The sequence below is a fragment of the Pterocles gutturalis genome, unplaced genomic scaffold (genome assembly GCF_000699245.1).
Source record: "Pterocles gutturalis isolate BGI_N339 unplaced genomic scaffold, ASM69924v1 scaffold8387, whole genome shotgun sequence".
NCBI classification, from domain to species: Eukaryota; Metazoa; Chordata; class Aves; order Pterocliformes; family Pteroclidae; genus Pterocles; species Pterocles gutturalis.
In genome coordinates this window covers 51,125-68,113 of record NW_010110209.1, presented here as the reverse complement: position 1 = coordinate 68,113, position 16,989 = coordinate 51,125, and the positions used below count along the sequence as shown (strand labels likewise).

Genomic DNA, 16,989 nt, shown 5'->3' with positions numbered 1-16,989 from the left:
AGTAAATTTTTTTGCTATAAACCTGACAAATTCCAGATTAAATTGTTTTCTGAAGATTCTGTATATATAAATCTGTACTTACATACATTTGGAATCTGGTATAAAGGTCTAACCCAATATTTTTGGAAAAGGCTATATTAACTTCAGATGAAGAGTGCCAGAGGTGATTTTGTGTGGAACAACACAAATAAATGCCAGTAAAATCTTTATCTCATAGTGTACCATTATGTATTTTGTTCTGAACTTATTTATAGGAACTATCTCAGATTTTGGCAAAATTTCTGGGTTTTTAAAACTGTGTTGTTTTTCATATGCCTCCAGTCTCCCACATGCAGAGTCATTTTTCCTTCCTTCTTGAGCCCAACTGTTCTGTGAAACTGCTGCCTTCTTACTCAGGAGACCGGCTTCCTGTATGTGCTTACAGGGAAGAAGATTATATTCCTGAGAGTCGTGCAAAACCACAAACCCTGGGGCGGGGTCAGGAAGTTCCTAACTGGAACTTCAGAACCAGAATCTTTCTAATTCATAAGATTGTCTCTTATGCATTAAAAAGACAGGAACTTCAACAGTGCAAGCTCAAGTGAATGAGATCTGAATCTGTCCTAGTATAAGCAATTTTGATATATTCTTATTGCTTTAATTTCGAGAAGTTTTCCTTCCAACTAAGTTTTCCTATAAACTTAAGAAACTACAATATCACAAAGCCTCTTATGTTTTTATTACATAATAAAAGCATAATGACTCCAGTAGAGATTGCTGTCCCATATTTCCTGTTATAAGAAGCTGTTCTGTACATAAGTGTATCAAAGTTAAATCTTTGCACTCAAATTCTCTATGTGCCTACCTGAACAATTTCTTTTTGGTGAATGTTTCAGCTAACATAGCTTAGCTATTTTTAAGGCTGAAGTAATGTGAAAAGACATTCTTGCATTAATATTCATTTTAATTACATTTACCATGTCATGTCTGTAAAGTTAATTGAGGTTTAATTTGGCCCAGCTTGTAATAAATGTGTGCATAGCAGCTCAGAGCAGGGAGAAAATTTCTCCTCTTGTCTCTGATCTGCTGCAGAAGGAAGTGAGATTTTTCTCACTCTCAACGTAGGAGCCTATAGAAGGAGACTGGAGGAGTACAAGAAGAGGAATCAGGTAAAAACAGAATCAAGGATTGGGATTAAAGGGAGAATGGGAGCAGACACCAGGGAGCTAGGAATAAAGAGGATTGTTTCTTTCTCTTCACAAGTGTGGCTGCAAACCAGACATCAGCTTTCTATTACTGTCAGTTTACTTCTCTATGTTAAGCAATAGTGGGTACATACTGACTATCTAAAGTTTCCTGGTTTGCTCTTGTGGAACGATGAAGAGCTGGTTTAGCTCCATGGCAGGAGACAATGAAGTCTGTTTTACAGGAGGGATGTGCCATGGACGGTAACATGCAGGAAAAGATCCAAAACCCAAGCACACTGAAAGACCAGGTTGTTGCCTTCTCAGACAGGGGACAAGGAGGCAACATGAATTCCAGGCTTTCCTGAGTTTTAAATATTTGATTTTGTAACCTTCACATACTTAAAAAAATATATAGTACCAACTGCAAAGAAACAAAACATATGAACTAATATATAAGTAAAAAACAATAGTAAAAAAAATAATAAAATAATGCTTTCTCTGCTATGCAGCAACTTTGTGCAAACAGACAAGATTTCTTCTGTGCCTAAGTGTTAGTTGAAGCAGGTTTTAAACATTGCAATATTTGAAGCTGGATGACAAGGTCACTGACAGCAGTAAACAGTGCGTAGTATCTCAGCAATGAGTATACTGTGATTGTGTGTAAACATCACACAGTGATGAAAGGTGAAATATGAAAAACAGTGAAATGAAGTGAATGCAATAGCTGTAAACAAAATAGCTGCATTTAATAAAATTAACAATGGTCTTTGTTTTGGACTGGATCCTCAGTTGTCTCAGTTTGCTTAAATCCATTTATGCTAGATATTTCCAGCAGCTAGAGAATCCAGCCAAAATGCAGGGTTTTTTCCCTGGGTCTTCCTCTCCTTTAGGTTACTTATAGGAGAAAGGAGGAAAGGGGAAATTATATTTTATATGTGTCTTCCAGGGAGATGAAGGTGATATTAACCCCACCTCATCACTATCACGTTTCCACAGCCTGTGCTGCATGCACTCTTACAGCATGTGATCTACTTAAACCAGCATGAGCGTGCAGCTTCTCCGTTTAGAGCAGGTCTCTGCCTGCCCCTGTTCTGAATGATGCACACAAATTCTTTCAGGATATGATTTGCAGACTTGTAGTATTAAATCATACCACTTACTGTGAAATATAGTTTTAAATGTAATAGCTTTGCAAAGTTTCCATGATTGCCTTAAAAAGACCTCCCCTAGATTTTGCAGGATACTCTGCAGAGTAGCACTTGAGAGTCCTCAAGAGTACATCTGTAAACTAATCAGGCCATCTGAAAAGAGTGAAAATTTAGCAGCTGAACAGGGTGAAGCATTGCATATTCCAGTGTGCTTTTTGAAAGAAAGCTATGTTGCTTTGGGACAGGAGATTTGATATTCAGAAATAATTCATATCCATTATTAAGCCCTAATTCAGCAAAGTATTTAAGCATGTTCTGTTATGGAGCTATTAGCTTTTCATTTTGCCGCTGCTTAAGAGCTCTACTGAGTCAGAAGCAGCAAGCCAAATGGAAAGGTGGAGATTAAGTTTTTCATGGATTTACTCACATAAAGCCTATTTCTTGATGATGTTAAATGAGTACAAATAATAAGAATTTTTGCTTCTAGCAAATTAGTGTCATGAGACTCCAACAGGGGGAAGAGTTCAGCCAGGACATCTGGTTTTTTTTTGCAAGTTTTGTTCACAGCTGTAATAGTTGGAAGATTTTTAAAAATTGAAAAAATAAAACTGAGTTTTTATGTGCAATGAGGTAGTCTAAAAAAGCAATACAAGATTGCTAGCCTACTTAGAACCATCTTGATTTGACCCCTCTCTGCAATTCCCTTTTTGAGCTACTTTTGTGCCTCCTGTGATTCCCAGTAGTCACTGCCAGGTAATCAAGTCCCTTAACCTTCAAATTCTGAACTTACTATCTAGGTGGTGCCAGACTCCTTGAACTTAGGAGTTGTATTATCCTCTTTGCAGAGCTATAGGTCCTGCCCTACTGGTAGCAACTCCTAAGAACAGAGGTTTGAATTGTGAAATCTTATTGTATGGACTTTTGTGGGCACTTATTTTGTGTATTGTTTGAACAGATGGTCTTTTTCAGCTGTTTGCATGTTAGGAGTTATTTGACCTTCCCACAAGCAGCGAGATAAGAGCAGTGATGGGTAAAGTTAGGACTGCTCTGGTACAGTTAAATTCAGGGGTTTGGGTACTATGTGGGGTTTGTTGATAACACTCCCCCTCTTTGTGTTCTTCACCATTTTACTAACAAGGAACTAAATAATTTTATCCTCATCTGCTCTGTTCATCTTGTTCTGTGCTAAGTGTGGAGAAAGATTAACATCATATAAAGCTGGGTGAGGTAGGAGGGTAATGAAAAAATTAAGTTTCTGAATATTTCTCTAGTCATGTCCTTGGTTTCAATCAAATGAAAGAACATGCACATCTGGTATTTGGCTTGAGTGAGAACTTTAGTTTCTCCCCTGGCAGTGCTGTCAGCAGTATAAAAATTGTCCAGAGTTCAAGCGCCTTCCACCTTATTTTGTCATCATGAAAATGAATACAATCATCAGTAATTTATGATTCTTGTCAGATACTGTAAGTTAGGCAAAATGTTCCCTTCTAAACACGACAGAAGGGCTTGTTTCAGGCTATTGAGGGCATCTGCTGTTTTTTCATTTTTATTCTACCTTTTTTCCCATTTTCAGGGAAGCAATGTAATGGAGGACCAGGATCTCCTGGAAATAGGAATCCTTAACTCTGGACACAGACAGAGAATACTTCAAGCAATCCAGCTTCTCCCAAAGGTATAGTTGCTGTTATTATCCAGCCAAGGGAACTAACGCCTACAGCTTTCCCATTATTTAAACACTTCTTTGAATGAAGTTAAACAGAACTCTCTACTGGTTTTGCAGACATGTTTTTTGCATATGCAAGCGTGACGTAATTTAAAATCATTGCATTGGACTCACTTTGTATAAATGTAATTGACAAAGCAAAGGAGAGTAAAATCTGTAATTTGAAGTGATGACTGTTTAGAATTTATTTTAATTATTTTTGGTTTTTCAATCCGTTTATAGACTGTCATTACATATGTGTAACTGAGGCTGGCACTGAATCCCAGATGTTTGTCTTTACATAGCAGTTGGCCTCCAAATACTATTCTTAAAAGCCTTGGATGAAACATTGTTTTCTTAATACCTACCTTTCATGTAAGATGCAGAGACTTCCCGCAGGCTTCATATTTGATTTGCTGCTGTGTACATGAGTTTTGCTTCTCAGCAGTGGACAGAATAACTTGCAGTCATTTTTGCAATCATTTTTGGTGCTAGCTGATTTAAACTATAGATTTTTGAATCAGTGATAGAAAGGATTGTCCTTATATTTTGCATACCAGAATATATCAGTGGAGGCTTCTACTAGCATTCCAAATGAGAGGTAGTGGGCCTAGCATGAAAACTTACAGTTTTATTTTGGAAAGCTGTATAAGGAGAATGAATGAGAAGTAGACACCAGGAAGGCTCAGAAGGCTGCCTTATGTGATACAGATACCTAGTGCAAGATACTAGGGCAGGAATAAAACCTAGTGTAAAGTGCGTGGAGTGTTCTGGGAGCAGCATGTGTAGAGTAATTGACATAAATAGAGATTAGTCTGCTTGCAGTTTGATAATACTGGAGAATGAGGAAAGTTAATAAAGGACCCTTCAGTCTGGAGCATGAGGCTGACATTGCTGGAAGCAGCTTTTTGATACATCATGGCTTACTGGATGGACCACTTGTAAAAGCAAACAAGGGTTTCTTTTGTATGGGAAAATTAGAAGCTGTGAAAAATTTCTGTATCTGGATGTGTCAGTCAATACATATATACTAATATCAGTCTGCAATGAAACACCAAACATTATTAAAGACAATAATATTCCACATACCAAGTGAGACAAATGGTACAAGTAGTGAGGTATACAAAAGTAGCATTTGACTAATTACAATAGATATTTAAGGTTTAACTATGAATTTATAAATTTTTCAGCAATGCTAGCATTCAAACAAAATTTTGTAATCCTAATCTTTGCTCTTAGATGATGAATTATTCTTTCTGGTTTTCATACTTAGATCAACTTTCTTGTATTCTTGTTTAAATTTTTCAAAATTAATGAATGGATTTTTAATAAAACATAATTTTAGTGCTATCTACACTCTGTAACTGGTGTTTACAGAAACATTGTTAATAATGTCTATTTTTAGAGAGTATACTAATGCTGAGACCAGCTTCTGTCACAAAACTCCACCTGAGGTCTTTTTAAAATGTAATTAATGGGAGAAAGGAGGACAGAATCAAGATCTAGAAGTACTCTTGAAACCAGTTGAGAACAAGATGGTTATGCATTTACTTGGAAGAATCAACATCTTCTGAACCAAAGACAATTAAGTAACACAGAATGGCTTGATGGCTTGAAGCATGGACTGAGTAATGGTGAGGTAGTCTTCAGCAGCTTCCCTGTTGAGCTAAAAAAAACAGTCCTTAAGGACCACATTTTTAATGTCTTTGATGCAAGAATGTTACACCAAAACAAAGGCAGTCGAAAGCTGAAGCTATGCATCACATTTCTTCACTTAAATGACTCAGCAACACAAGAGAGCTTACATAGTAAAATACATTTTTTCCTGTTGAAGTTCTCTTGAAGGCACAGCTGTCGAAATAGTTATGGGGCCCAAAAATTGGGATCATGGTGAGTTTATCTAATGTAACCCACCCTTGCGGTGTTCACAACTGCTTGCTGAAGATCTAAAAAACTTTCACATCCTGCAGGGAACCATGAAACATTTCTGTATATCTATTTGTTTGTTGATAAGTTCAGCTCTGTCATCATGCATTCAAAATAGTGCATACTGTTGAAATATTTTAAGATCTCAAGCCATAATTAGTCTCACTAATTTGAATCTCATTAGATAAAAATTCTTTTAGCTTGTTTGCTTTGAAATTGTACCTCTTTTCTGTTCATCATTTAAAACTTGATGACTCCTTGTATTTTAGTACTTAATAACATTGCTGATGGTGATATTTTTAGTTTTACCATTAATGTTTCCTGTCTTGTGATACTTTTTAACTCAGATTTTGAGATGGATGTTAAGTGCTTTAAGAAACATCTATGGAACAAGACTTCCTTAGCACCTTATGCTCAGGCAGTATTGAATAAGCTTAGAGGGTAAAAATCAAGGAAAAAATCTATTGTCAAGGTTTTAAAATACTTTTTTTTTTTTAAAGCTCTTTCTGTTTTTCTCATCAGTATTAATCTCTGCAGCCTGAAAATGCAGAAGGCATTTAGTGGCTGAAAAGAAAAACTGTCTCATATTTGCTCATAGTTGCTAGCTTCCTAAAGACTGATGAACTTCTATATTTCAAACACCAGTGGCCTGTTTAGGAACCACTTTCTAGAGGTTGAATTTGTTTTAAATAGGAAGAAACCCCACATATCCATCCAAATATAGATGAATTAATCATTGTAGTTACTTATGCAGTGTTTAACCAGTATAAAAAGGTGTGTTTATTCAGATTTCTCAGATTATTTTTCCCTGATGATTCTGTATTTGAGGAGAACATTAAATAAGAGGGTAAGCTGGTATGTTAGTAAGAGATAGGCAGAGTTGAAATCTTTCAGTTAGATTTCTGCTTTTCAAAATGTCCTTTATTTTTGTTGAATTAGAGCTAGTATCCCAAATTCTCATCTCTCACTAATGTAATTTAAGTTATTCAAGTTTCACATTAATATTAACTAGAGCACTTTATGGCTTATTATTATTAGATAAGGAAAAGACACTCCAGTAGAAATATCATTTGTAAAGTTAATTCTTGAAATGGAAATATTTTATACAAGACATCAGTCATCATGTATTTAGGATTTTTTTGTGTGATAAGAATGAAATCAATAAGTGTTTGGAGAAGGATTTTATATGTTTTACTAAAAAGAAGTTCAGACATGTCGAGAGGTAGAGACAAGGTCTGAAAAGATACAGAAGTTGCAACTACAAGGACTTGAGGAGAAAAATTAATACGGAGAAAATAATTATGAGCAGGATATGCTTAATTGACTAAGAAAATAATAATAGTTGTGATGTGTGATGTAATGTTCTAGCCACACTTAAGTGACATAGGAAACCTAAGGAGCATTGTCAAGATTTTTCAGCATCCAAAACCTATGTGCAAGTGATTTCTGAATGGGTTCATCAAAAGCTAAAATGTTTTTTAAAATAAGAATTATCCTAGCTTATCTGAGAACTTAGATAAGAAGAAGGATTTTTTTTTGTGTGGGATGCACAGTGTATGGCTTCTTCTCCCAGCACATAATGGGAACACATTTTCTCATTTGACAGATGGAAGAAAGATGTTAGCTGAAAGCAGCTTTCTCCTGGCTTCAGAGCTATTCTTAAAGTATGCAGTTTGTTCCTTCCTGCGTGGAGCAGCCTCAGCACAAAGGAAGTTTGGGAACTTTGTAGAAGTGGTGTGCAGGCAGCCAGCCTCTTTGGTGGGTGCTTTGCAGAACAAGACAAGAAGTAGGATATGAGCAGGCTATGAGCACATGCTCTCTGTGAGTAGTGTTATATTAGCAGTAAAGCTGTGCTTCCAAAAAGTGCTGGATCTATTACTCATATGTAACACTCCTTTGTGCAAGCACAGTAAAGTATGGCATTTAGGAAAACAGAACCACTGTGCATATGCACATTAACTATGCTGTGTATGTAACAGAGAAAGACCACATCATATTTTTGCTATTGCAAAATTGTTATTGCCTTAGACATCCCAGAGTTTAGCAAATTGATTTGAATCCTGGTGTTTAATTCAGCACAACTAAAAGGTAGGTCATTCCAACTTCCATTACTAAAGACAGTGTCCAGACTTGGAAATGCTGCAAAGTGGATATCATAGTGTTTATGACCCTTTCTGGCTATGACTGCTTGGTTCTGGTCTGCTGGAAGTGAAGATGAAAAACAGAATTCAAAGGAAGTGCTTTCTACCCTGTTGTTTCTCCTCCTTCTAATGCCTGTGGGAATTACTTTACTGATTTGGAAGGAGGCCACTCACCTGTTCATTGCACTGCTTATAAGACCTTTAACCATAAAGAGAGAAAAAGTGTTAGGCGCCAACATAACACGAGCTTTTAAACTCTGAAACACAAAGGCATAGTCTACATTACTTAAGTGATGCAGCATAATAGGAATGGATCAGTAAAACAAGGCAGTTAGATACATCCATGCTATAATACAGGATATTTACTTCAGACTAGCTTCAGACTGGTCCCATAGACCAAATGTCCCCTCCATGCATGTGCTTCAAAACTGTCTGATGAAAGCAGTCTCACAAACATTTTCCTTCTTAACTGAGCCTACCAGTGAGTCAGTCTAGACATGACATGCTGTCATTTATCTGTATCAGTGGGCTATAACAGTAGCATGTCACTGGTCCTGCCACCATTGCCCATATGGTAAGTCTTATTTCTCTTCCTGCTTCTTTTGTACTTTCTTATTTGTGGTTGACTCTGCAATGCCTACTGCCTGCTCTGAGAACAGTCAGCAGGCAAGGAAATGTGCTGTAAGAGAGGAAGCGCTATTCGCTTTCTATAGCAACTACTAGACTAGGACGACAACATGAATGAGCTGACTTAAGACTTTCTGCACATCCTTTTGTCTGAGAAAGAAGACATGGACAATTGCTTTCTGGGAGTATGTCCTGGGTTAAGCTGAGACAGTTAACTTTCTTCATAATAACTAGCAAGAGGCTGTGTTTTGGATTTGTGCTCAGAAGAAATCTGATAAAAAGTGATGTTTACGCGGCTGCCAAGGTCTGCAGACTGGAGAAGCTGGGAGGGAGCACAGCCCCAGTTACTAGCCCGGGATTTGATCTTAGGTTCGGGATTGAGACCCAGAGTGGCCAATAGTCTATTCCATAACATACACATCATGCCCAGTATATAGGTGAGGACCCTCCAGAAGACCATCCCTTTTGGTTCCGGATCTCTTTTGCTCCGGGTCATCTCGCTCCAGGTGGTCCCTCTCCCAAGGCCTTTCCCCACCCACCCTGGTCAGCTCTCGGTCTGGGACGCTCAGACTGTTATCTCCGTTCCATGAGTGCGGTTTCGGGACTCTCCCTGCTCCAGGATCATTAGCCGGGAACAGGCTGAGCCTTGGTCATCGGGTGGGGGGGCAGTATCACTGTGTATCACTCATTTGTATATTTGTAGATAGTATTATTTTCAATATTATTGTAGTTTAGTTATTAAATTGTCCTTATCTCAACCCACAAGTCCTTTTTTCCCTTTACCCCTTTAATTCTCTCCCCTATCTCGGATGGGGGTGGGGAATTCTGTGAGTGGGTGTGTGGTTTGGCCCCCAGCCAAGGGCAAACCCATCACAAGAGTATTTTCTGGTGTAGCTGTTCTGCCCTAGGCCTTCACCCTTCAGGTGTTCATGAGCTCCGTAAGGATGGGATCCACATTCCCATCTGCAACATGTCTGCAGGCAGCTATAAACCACAAAGACTACCACTCAGTTGTCCCACACCATTGAGGCATATTTTTGAACTTATTTTCAGGTCATCAAAAGGACTTCTGATACCCATATGGTCCAGTGCTGGATTCAGAGGGAACACTAGCATCTTCTGTACAGGCAGCAACAGTGTTTAGCATCATCTGGATACTGCCTGCCTCATGGGAAATGCTGTGCACTCTCTGCATCGCCAGGTCATGAGACCATACATATCCAGAAATGGAGCAAGTGCCCAGTTTAACTGTAACTCTGTCACATGCTGTGTAAAAGGACACTATGGCTTTCACCATCTGCCTGCCAAATAGCAGGCTGCACGACAGACTGGACACAATTGTTTATAATGTTTCCCAAACTATAGGTCTGTTCTGTGTTCTGCACAGCCTCTGTGAGGACACAGATCTTTAACAAAGACCAGTTTCTTCAACACCCATAAGCACAGCTGTCTGTTCTCTTTGCATCTTCTCAGAGCATCAAGGGTTGTGCTTGTCTCCAGGCTGCTGCATCTTCCCAGATGAAGGGAAGACCAACCAGGAGTGACTGGAGTAAGACAAGGAAAATGTGATTAAGACTGAATGTCTTCTGCAGTGTTTCAAATGTAATGGGAAGATTACAAAGAAATGGATCTCTGTATCCTTGTGTCATTGAATTTCTGTCCCGACTCCCACCTCCACACAGAGGGAGTGAAGATGTCTTCCTGGCCTCTGAGGCTTACTTTCTTCACCCATTCACTCCTCTATGGCACTGGGTTGATAGATATGTTTATTCTGCCTACTGATGTGTGGCTGTTAACTTCTGTCTCCACTGCCATCTGGAAACTATGCAGGCCATTTCACTATAAAAAAAAATCCAGTTGGAGCTGCTAGAAGATGGTTGGTGAGGTGGGAGGTATGAAAGGCTAGCAAGGCCTATGTAAGTGACTGTCATGACTCGTGGAGGGAGGAGGAGTAAGACTTGAAGACAACTAGAGATTCAGGGCTGACCAGATCAGAGGGTGCTTTCCTGTGTTCCCTCTCACCAAGAAACCCTTCTCTGTGTCCTCTTCCCCCTCCTCCAGTGAGATAAGAGCTTTTGTCCCATCCCCTCCCACTTTTCATCTATCGAGGGAAGCAATTAATTTCCCCTGTTTCCTCTGGTTGAAACACTAATTCAGAGAATGGCTCTCCCCTTTCAGTCTTATGATGGGGTGTTAGTACATTGTATTCAAGGCATTGTGCCCCAGAGGGTCCCTAGCTGTACCTCTTCAGTCTCAGAAACAATCTCTGCCTGCATGGCATGCCATGGCCAAGTTCTCTGTAGCTGTCTCACATGCAGAGGTTCAAAGGTCTCCAGAGAGGCACCAAGCTGCCCTCTGGAGGTGCCATGAACAGCTCATGGCTCGTGATCACTGCTGCCCAGCCCCAGAGAACACACTTGCTTAGAAGACATCCAGTGTTAAACAAAAGCTAAAAATCTTAGTGACTAATGACTCATTTTCCTGAGGGGTGGCACAGCCCACTGTGGACTAGCAATGACAGAAACCAGTCAGTGTGGCCTAACACAGCAGGCAGGAGCAGCACTTGCAGTTGTGGGAAGAACAGAAGAGGTTCCAGCAGTCACCACAGTCTGTTGTAACCTAGGGGTCTGCAAGAATGAGATACATAAGAGTGCCTACACATGGAAGCAGCGTTTCTTCCTCAGGACTGGCCCTGCCTCCTTCATCTGTCTCTGGTTGCTTTTGCAGCTGGCCCACTGGTCACTGCACAGAAGGATAGTTACACACCCCTGAACTCCTCACAGCAGTCATGAGGTCAGCAGCCTCCTGATACTGACACCAGGTTACACTGCTATCAGGAAGCTTTCAACTTTCTCACAACATAGGCTGATGAACAGTACAATTTCCTTGGGGCTCTAGTTAGCACCCTATAGGATCTTCTGTGAAGCTGAGGAGGTTGATGGGTTTTCTGACCATCACAAAAAAAAAAAAAAAAAAAAAAAAAAAGTGGATGATAATAAAATCATTATAGATGCAGCAAGAAATTCAGCAAACACTTCTAAGCTAGGCAACAGAAAGTGAGGCAATTAAATCAGAAAAAGCATCAAGGAAGAAAATGATATGAGTCATGAAGAGTTAGAGGCAATTGGCAGCAAATACAAAGGTATACCTCCACCATTTGGTGCATGTGTACATGTGTGTTTTCTTCTACTGAAGATGGTAAGGTTGCCAATGACTCAGTTCAGATCTTTGTGTCCCTATCAGGGGTTGAAATGTTTTTGGTGCATGACTGGTGCTGATCTTCTGGTTTATTCTCCCCCAAAAAGAAAGATGGATAGTGCGTACCCAGACTATTCTGCAAAGCAAATGAATGCAAAGTAGATTACTTTCAAATCGTACTGTGGCACCAAACCATAGTGCTGTTTGGCCAAAAAAGATAACCAATAGTTCAACCCCTGAGTGGAATAAAAAACTAAATGCGCAGTTGATAGTGTGTTATCTAAAGTAAATCAGGCAGAGCTACTCAGGATCCAGCAAAGGATGAAAGTTTGACTTTGGAGATGTCAGTCTGTGCTAATACTCAGTTCTTGAAACCATGCCTGTAAAGCTCCAGCTCTATGCACAAATACCCAGGGGATTGGTTTTAGAAATTATACTCATAGAAAATCTTAAGAACAAAGGCCATAGCTTCCATGTAGTCCACAAATTCCAGATTTAGGTCTTCTTAAGATCTTGTTATATGCAATTGAAATGTCCTGAACTGTTGCATACATCTTCCTCAGTAATACTGAACGAAACCTGTTCTTCCCTTGTCCTAGACATTGTGTCTGATGAAAAACTAGGTCTTTTCAGTCTTCTGGATGTGGATCTGTTTAAATTTTTCCAGAAAAAAAAAAACAAATGTATGTGCGCACATCCATTTTCCTTTAAATTCAGACAATAGATTCCAACTGCAAAAAAATCATAGAAAGGGTGCCCCTTGCAATGCTGGCAGTCTTAGGCAGGAAACTCTGAACTCAGTTCATGGTATTCTGTATTTGCCATCAGGGCAGGATCCTGAATCAGGCAGTGATGTGAAGTGAATGTGCGTGTACTGATTTTTTATAGTAAGTTCCACAAGAAGATGGAGGCTTCTGATTAGCAGAAGGAAAAGTCAAACATTATTAGAACACAAGCTTAAATAGCTAGCTTTTTAAATAAGTGACAAGGTAGACAGAATAGAAAACCAAGAGGTTTATATACAGCTCTTCCTCACCCACTGTGTCTTTACAGGCAGGTCACTGTTTTCACTCAGTGGTTTTCTCAGCAGCAGCAAATGCAAAGTCCTCTCAGGTCCTTAGGGAGTTGTTACTGTCCCCTGGGAGATCTGCCTCTCTGCCCCTGACTGCGGGCTCGACTTCTGTGCAGGCGCTGCAGGCAGCAGCTTCTTGTGGTGCCCCTGTGCCAGCCAGGTGCTCTGGTCTTCAGAAGTGTCACCCTCTTGAGCCTCTTCTTTCACTGCTCCAGAGGAGGAATGCTCTCCTCTTCCAACAACATGAGTCCAACTGATCACATTTGTAAAGCACATAATATATAGCATACAACTCACAAAGACAGGAAAAAAAAGAACTGATACCTCCTCCATTACAGTCATCCAGAATTACTCAGATTGGTAGTTGATAGTTTCAAGTTCCCAAAAGTGCTGCTTAAATCTCTCAGCTAGGTCAGCAGTTTAAAAGAATTAATTCTGTGCTTGCTAAAAAGATCTTTCTTGCAAACCAAAATAAGCATAAATTCCCTGTAATCATAGCCATAATTTAAAAATCTGTGAAAGTCAAGTCATCTCTTTCTCCTTATACAGAGAATAAAAACTTGATTTTAATACACACAGTGTTGAGATCCACCAGATAGTGGTATTACCTGTGGAGAAAATAGCATTAGTTCCCCATCTGTCTGAGAAGATCAGAGAAAACTGGTAGTAGTCCATGTTACTGAATTCACCTTGATGCTTCTGGTGCATATATGATTACTTTGAAGTTCCGTTCATGTTTATTTGGATACCTTTCAGAGACAAAAAGTGGAGTATCTTCTATAGTGATGTAAAATACTATATAGATATAGGGGTGATGCATCTGTAAAAAGGCTGATGTACAGACAGTTTCTTGTAAGGGGTCTCTCAACTCATTAGGATGCTGCTTGACATTACTTTTATTATGAGAAACATCTCTTTCTGGCCTCTGCTTGCTACTCATTTAAAAGGAAGTGATGCTAGTGACAGACCAATAGGACCTAGGAGTGAAATCTCCTATGCTTTGTGTCTTCTTCCATGCTTCATTTATATCATATTTTCCTTTTTCTCTAAAACCTATGGGCTTCCTTCGTAGCCTTTTCCATAGTCAGCACACTAAAATCATCTGCGATGAAACAGTTCACAACGATATTGTTCTTTAAAGATAACAACCAAATGAACTAGTAGCAGTGTCTGTGGAAGAACAATACTGCCCCTATTTGTGAGCAGTTAATAGTGGAAGGGCTGTCATGACTTGAAGCTTAGAGATTTCATACTGCTCTGTGTCAAACAGTGTGCATATAGCTGCTTAGATGTTTGACACCACTGGTGCATGTGTTGTAGCTGCTGCAAAATGATTGAAATGTTATACATGGAAATACAGTCAGTATATAGGAGGGGTTTTTTCTTTAAAAAAAAAATCAGTCAGCGAATAGCATCGGCAAGGAAGACTACAGGGTGTAAAAGATCTCTGAGTCTAAGATTGTGTAGTATAGAAAAAAAAATACAGTCTAAGAACCATGACCTATTAATGAGAACTGAGATAAGATGCAACTAAACTGAAGCTCTAATAAAGTAAGGCAGCAGCACTCCCAGACAGATATTTCAAGGTGGGGGTTTTTTATTTAAAAACTCCATAACATTTTATATAATTTTATATAAGAAGCAGATACTATTAATGATACTGTCACGTCTAGATAACCAATCTGTCTGTCAATAAATATGTCAAAGGAAAGCATTCAGCCAGCTATGAATGACAGTTAATAAGCTAGTTGATGGTATTAACAGACAGAACAAAACTTTCCATACAAGAGGACGGATACTGAAAGTTTATGACTTTTCATATGTTAGGCCAATTTTAGAAAATCTGTTTTATGTAAGAGATTTGTTCTTGGTTCATGGCAAAACAAAATACTGGTTTATGCTGAAACTGCTGGCAAATATTGTAGTTCTGAGATTCATTTTCTGCAATAGGAGCAGCAGGGGGGGCTGCCCAGCCGGGGCAGGTGTGCTGGGACCTGAGTGGGGACAGTGGGGCCGGCAGGAAGCACCCGCCCAAGGTGAAAGGGGCAGAGACTGCAGACAGCCATGTCCCAGGACAAATCCACAGTGACAAGGATGGGACAAGGTCAATTCAGGAGGGCAAGTCAGCGGGTGAGGATCAGCAAGGTGCATGGCCGGGCACAGATGTACCTATGGCATAGCTTGAGTGAGTGCGAGGGACATGGACCTGAGCTCACATGCAGCTCCTGCAAAAGGTGGGGTGGCCCCAGCTATGCTTCTCACTGCTTTGTCTCACATGGGTCTGATCCAAGGCTACACAGCTGCACCATCCCCGACGTGGCCTTGAACAGAGGAAGACAAATCTCTGGGGCAGGGAAAGGGAGAATGCTTGCAGAGCCTGCTGCTGCCCGACAACAGGCCAGTGTATTTTCATGCAGGCTATTGAGTGACGTGATGACAATTCTGTCTGTTGGCACCAAATCCAAAGCCACATGCATTTCAGTTGTTCCTGGCCTCTTGCTTATTGGATTGTTTACCTGTGGTTTTTTGCCTGCAGCCCTTTGCAAGACAGAAAAGTAGAGTGATATCTATTTGAACAACAACCCTTCTGAAGGAGATCTCCAGTGGGAATTAAGAATTCAGAAACTTCCCATGCTATGTTTGCTTTTCATAGAGGCTGAGGGTTTACCAGTATTATGGACCAGACTGCATGAGTTTTCTCAATGGGCAGGTCAAAAAAAAAAAAATCATGTTAAAATCAGGATTTATTAAACATAAAAACCAAATAGTAATAAACAAAAGAAATAATTTGCATAACATGCCCCATCTGGATATGTTGAAAATTGTTTCAAAGGTGCTTTGCTTTTCTTTGCTAGAGAAAGGAAACAAAAATACCTTATATCTTTCAAAAGGCATGTGTTCCCTATGGGCCCTGTACATCTTCTTCATGTCTTCTCTGTATTAGATTTTTATTTTTCAGTTGATTGGGTCCTTTCTTTTCAAGTGTCAGTTTTTTAAGCATACCTCATTTCAAATCGGCTCTTGAAATAAGCTTCCCAGGAGTCAGAACTACCAGGGTCCTTCAACATTTTTGCAGCCTGCTGGACAGACTGTGAATCTAAAATTTGAAGAAAGTCTGAATGACATCGAAAGAAGAATTTGCTATGCTTTTGACATCTAAGAATTTCATTCTAAATTAGGATGAAACTAAATTCCAAAATGTCAACTTCAACAACAAAACTGGTCTCACTTTATCACATGACTCCTTTGTTAAGTGACCTGGAAGGCTACAATTCCAATTGATAATTGTGTGATTTCTCTTGTCTCTCTTTTATGATTTGAGATAATTACTACACTACATCACAACTTCATTTAAATATTTCCATTAATATTTTTATTCAATATCTGCATCAAAAGATCAAAGAGTAAACTGTCATATCCATGATGCAATGTGCCTGCATAACTCCTCTCTGATACTGCAGAAAACCAAGATCAAGATCATGACATGCTGGCTTTCTGGAGTTAAAGAGACACATCAGTGAACACTACTGCGGCTTTCAAATGCAGACTTAATTTTATTCTCTGCTTTGAATTCAAATTGTATTTCAAAGAAACTGTGAGAAATAAATTGGTTCAGGCAAGATATTAGGATCAGAATTCTCTGTTTTAAATTACTTTGTCACTCACTTCAAACTTAAGCTCAGAGCATTATGGTTCTGTCACACTTCCCTTGTTTCTCTTTTATAAGCAGGCAGAAATGGGAGGCTCCAGCCATGTGCAGTGTCACCCTTGCACAGTCAGGAGATCCTGTGGAAGACACAAGCTTTCTAAACCTCTAAATCTTCTTAACAATTTACCAGTTCAGTGTATTATCAAGTTAGCAGTAGTTAACAATTCTGTACAAAGAAGATATGCATATAATACTGTTGAAAATTGAGGCTATTGTGTAGGTTATTTTACTTCTTTTTACTTCTACTTCTGCCACTATTGCAAATTACTTTAAAATTCATAGAAACAGTATGGCGTAACA

General features: G+C 39.3%; 1 protein-coding gene across 1 annotated transcript in view; it reads left to right on the top strand.

The window, feature by feature from the left end:
* Positions 1 to 16,989, top strand: part of LOC104461609 (ankyrin repeat and sterile alpha motif domain-containing protein 1B-like) — a gene marked incomplete at its 3' end in the record, with an annotated part of 51,911 nt that overhangs the window by 23,971 nt on the left and 10,951 nt on the right. The window contains exon 2 of the mRNA XM_010073252.1: positions 3,888 to 3,986. Within this exon, the coding sequence (XP_010071554.1) occupies positions 3,888 to 3,986 (99 nt within the window). The remainder of the gene's footprint in view (positions 1 to 3,887; positions 3,987 to 16,989) is intronic.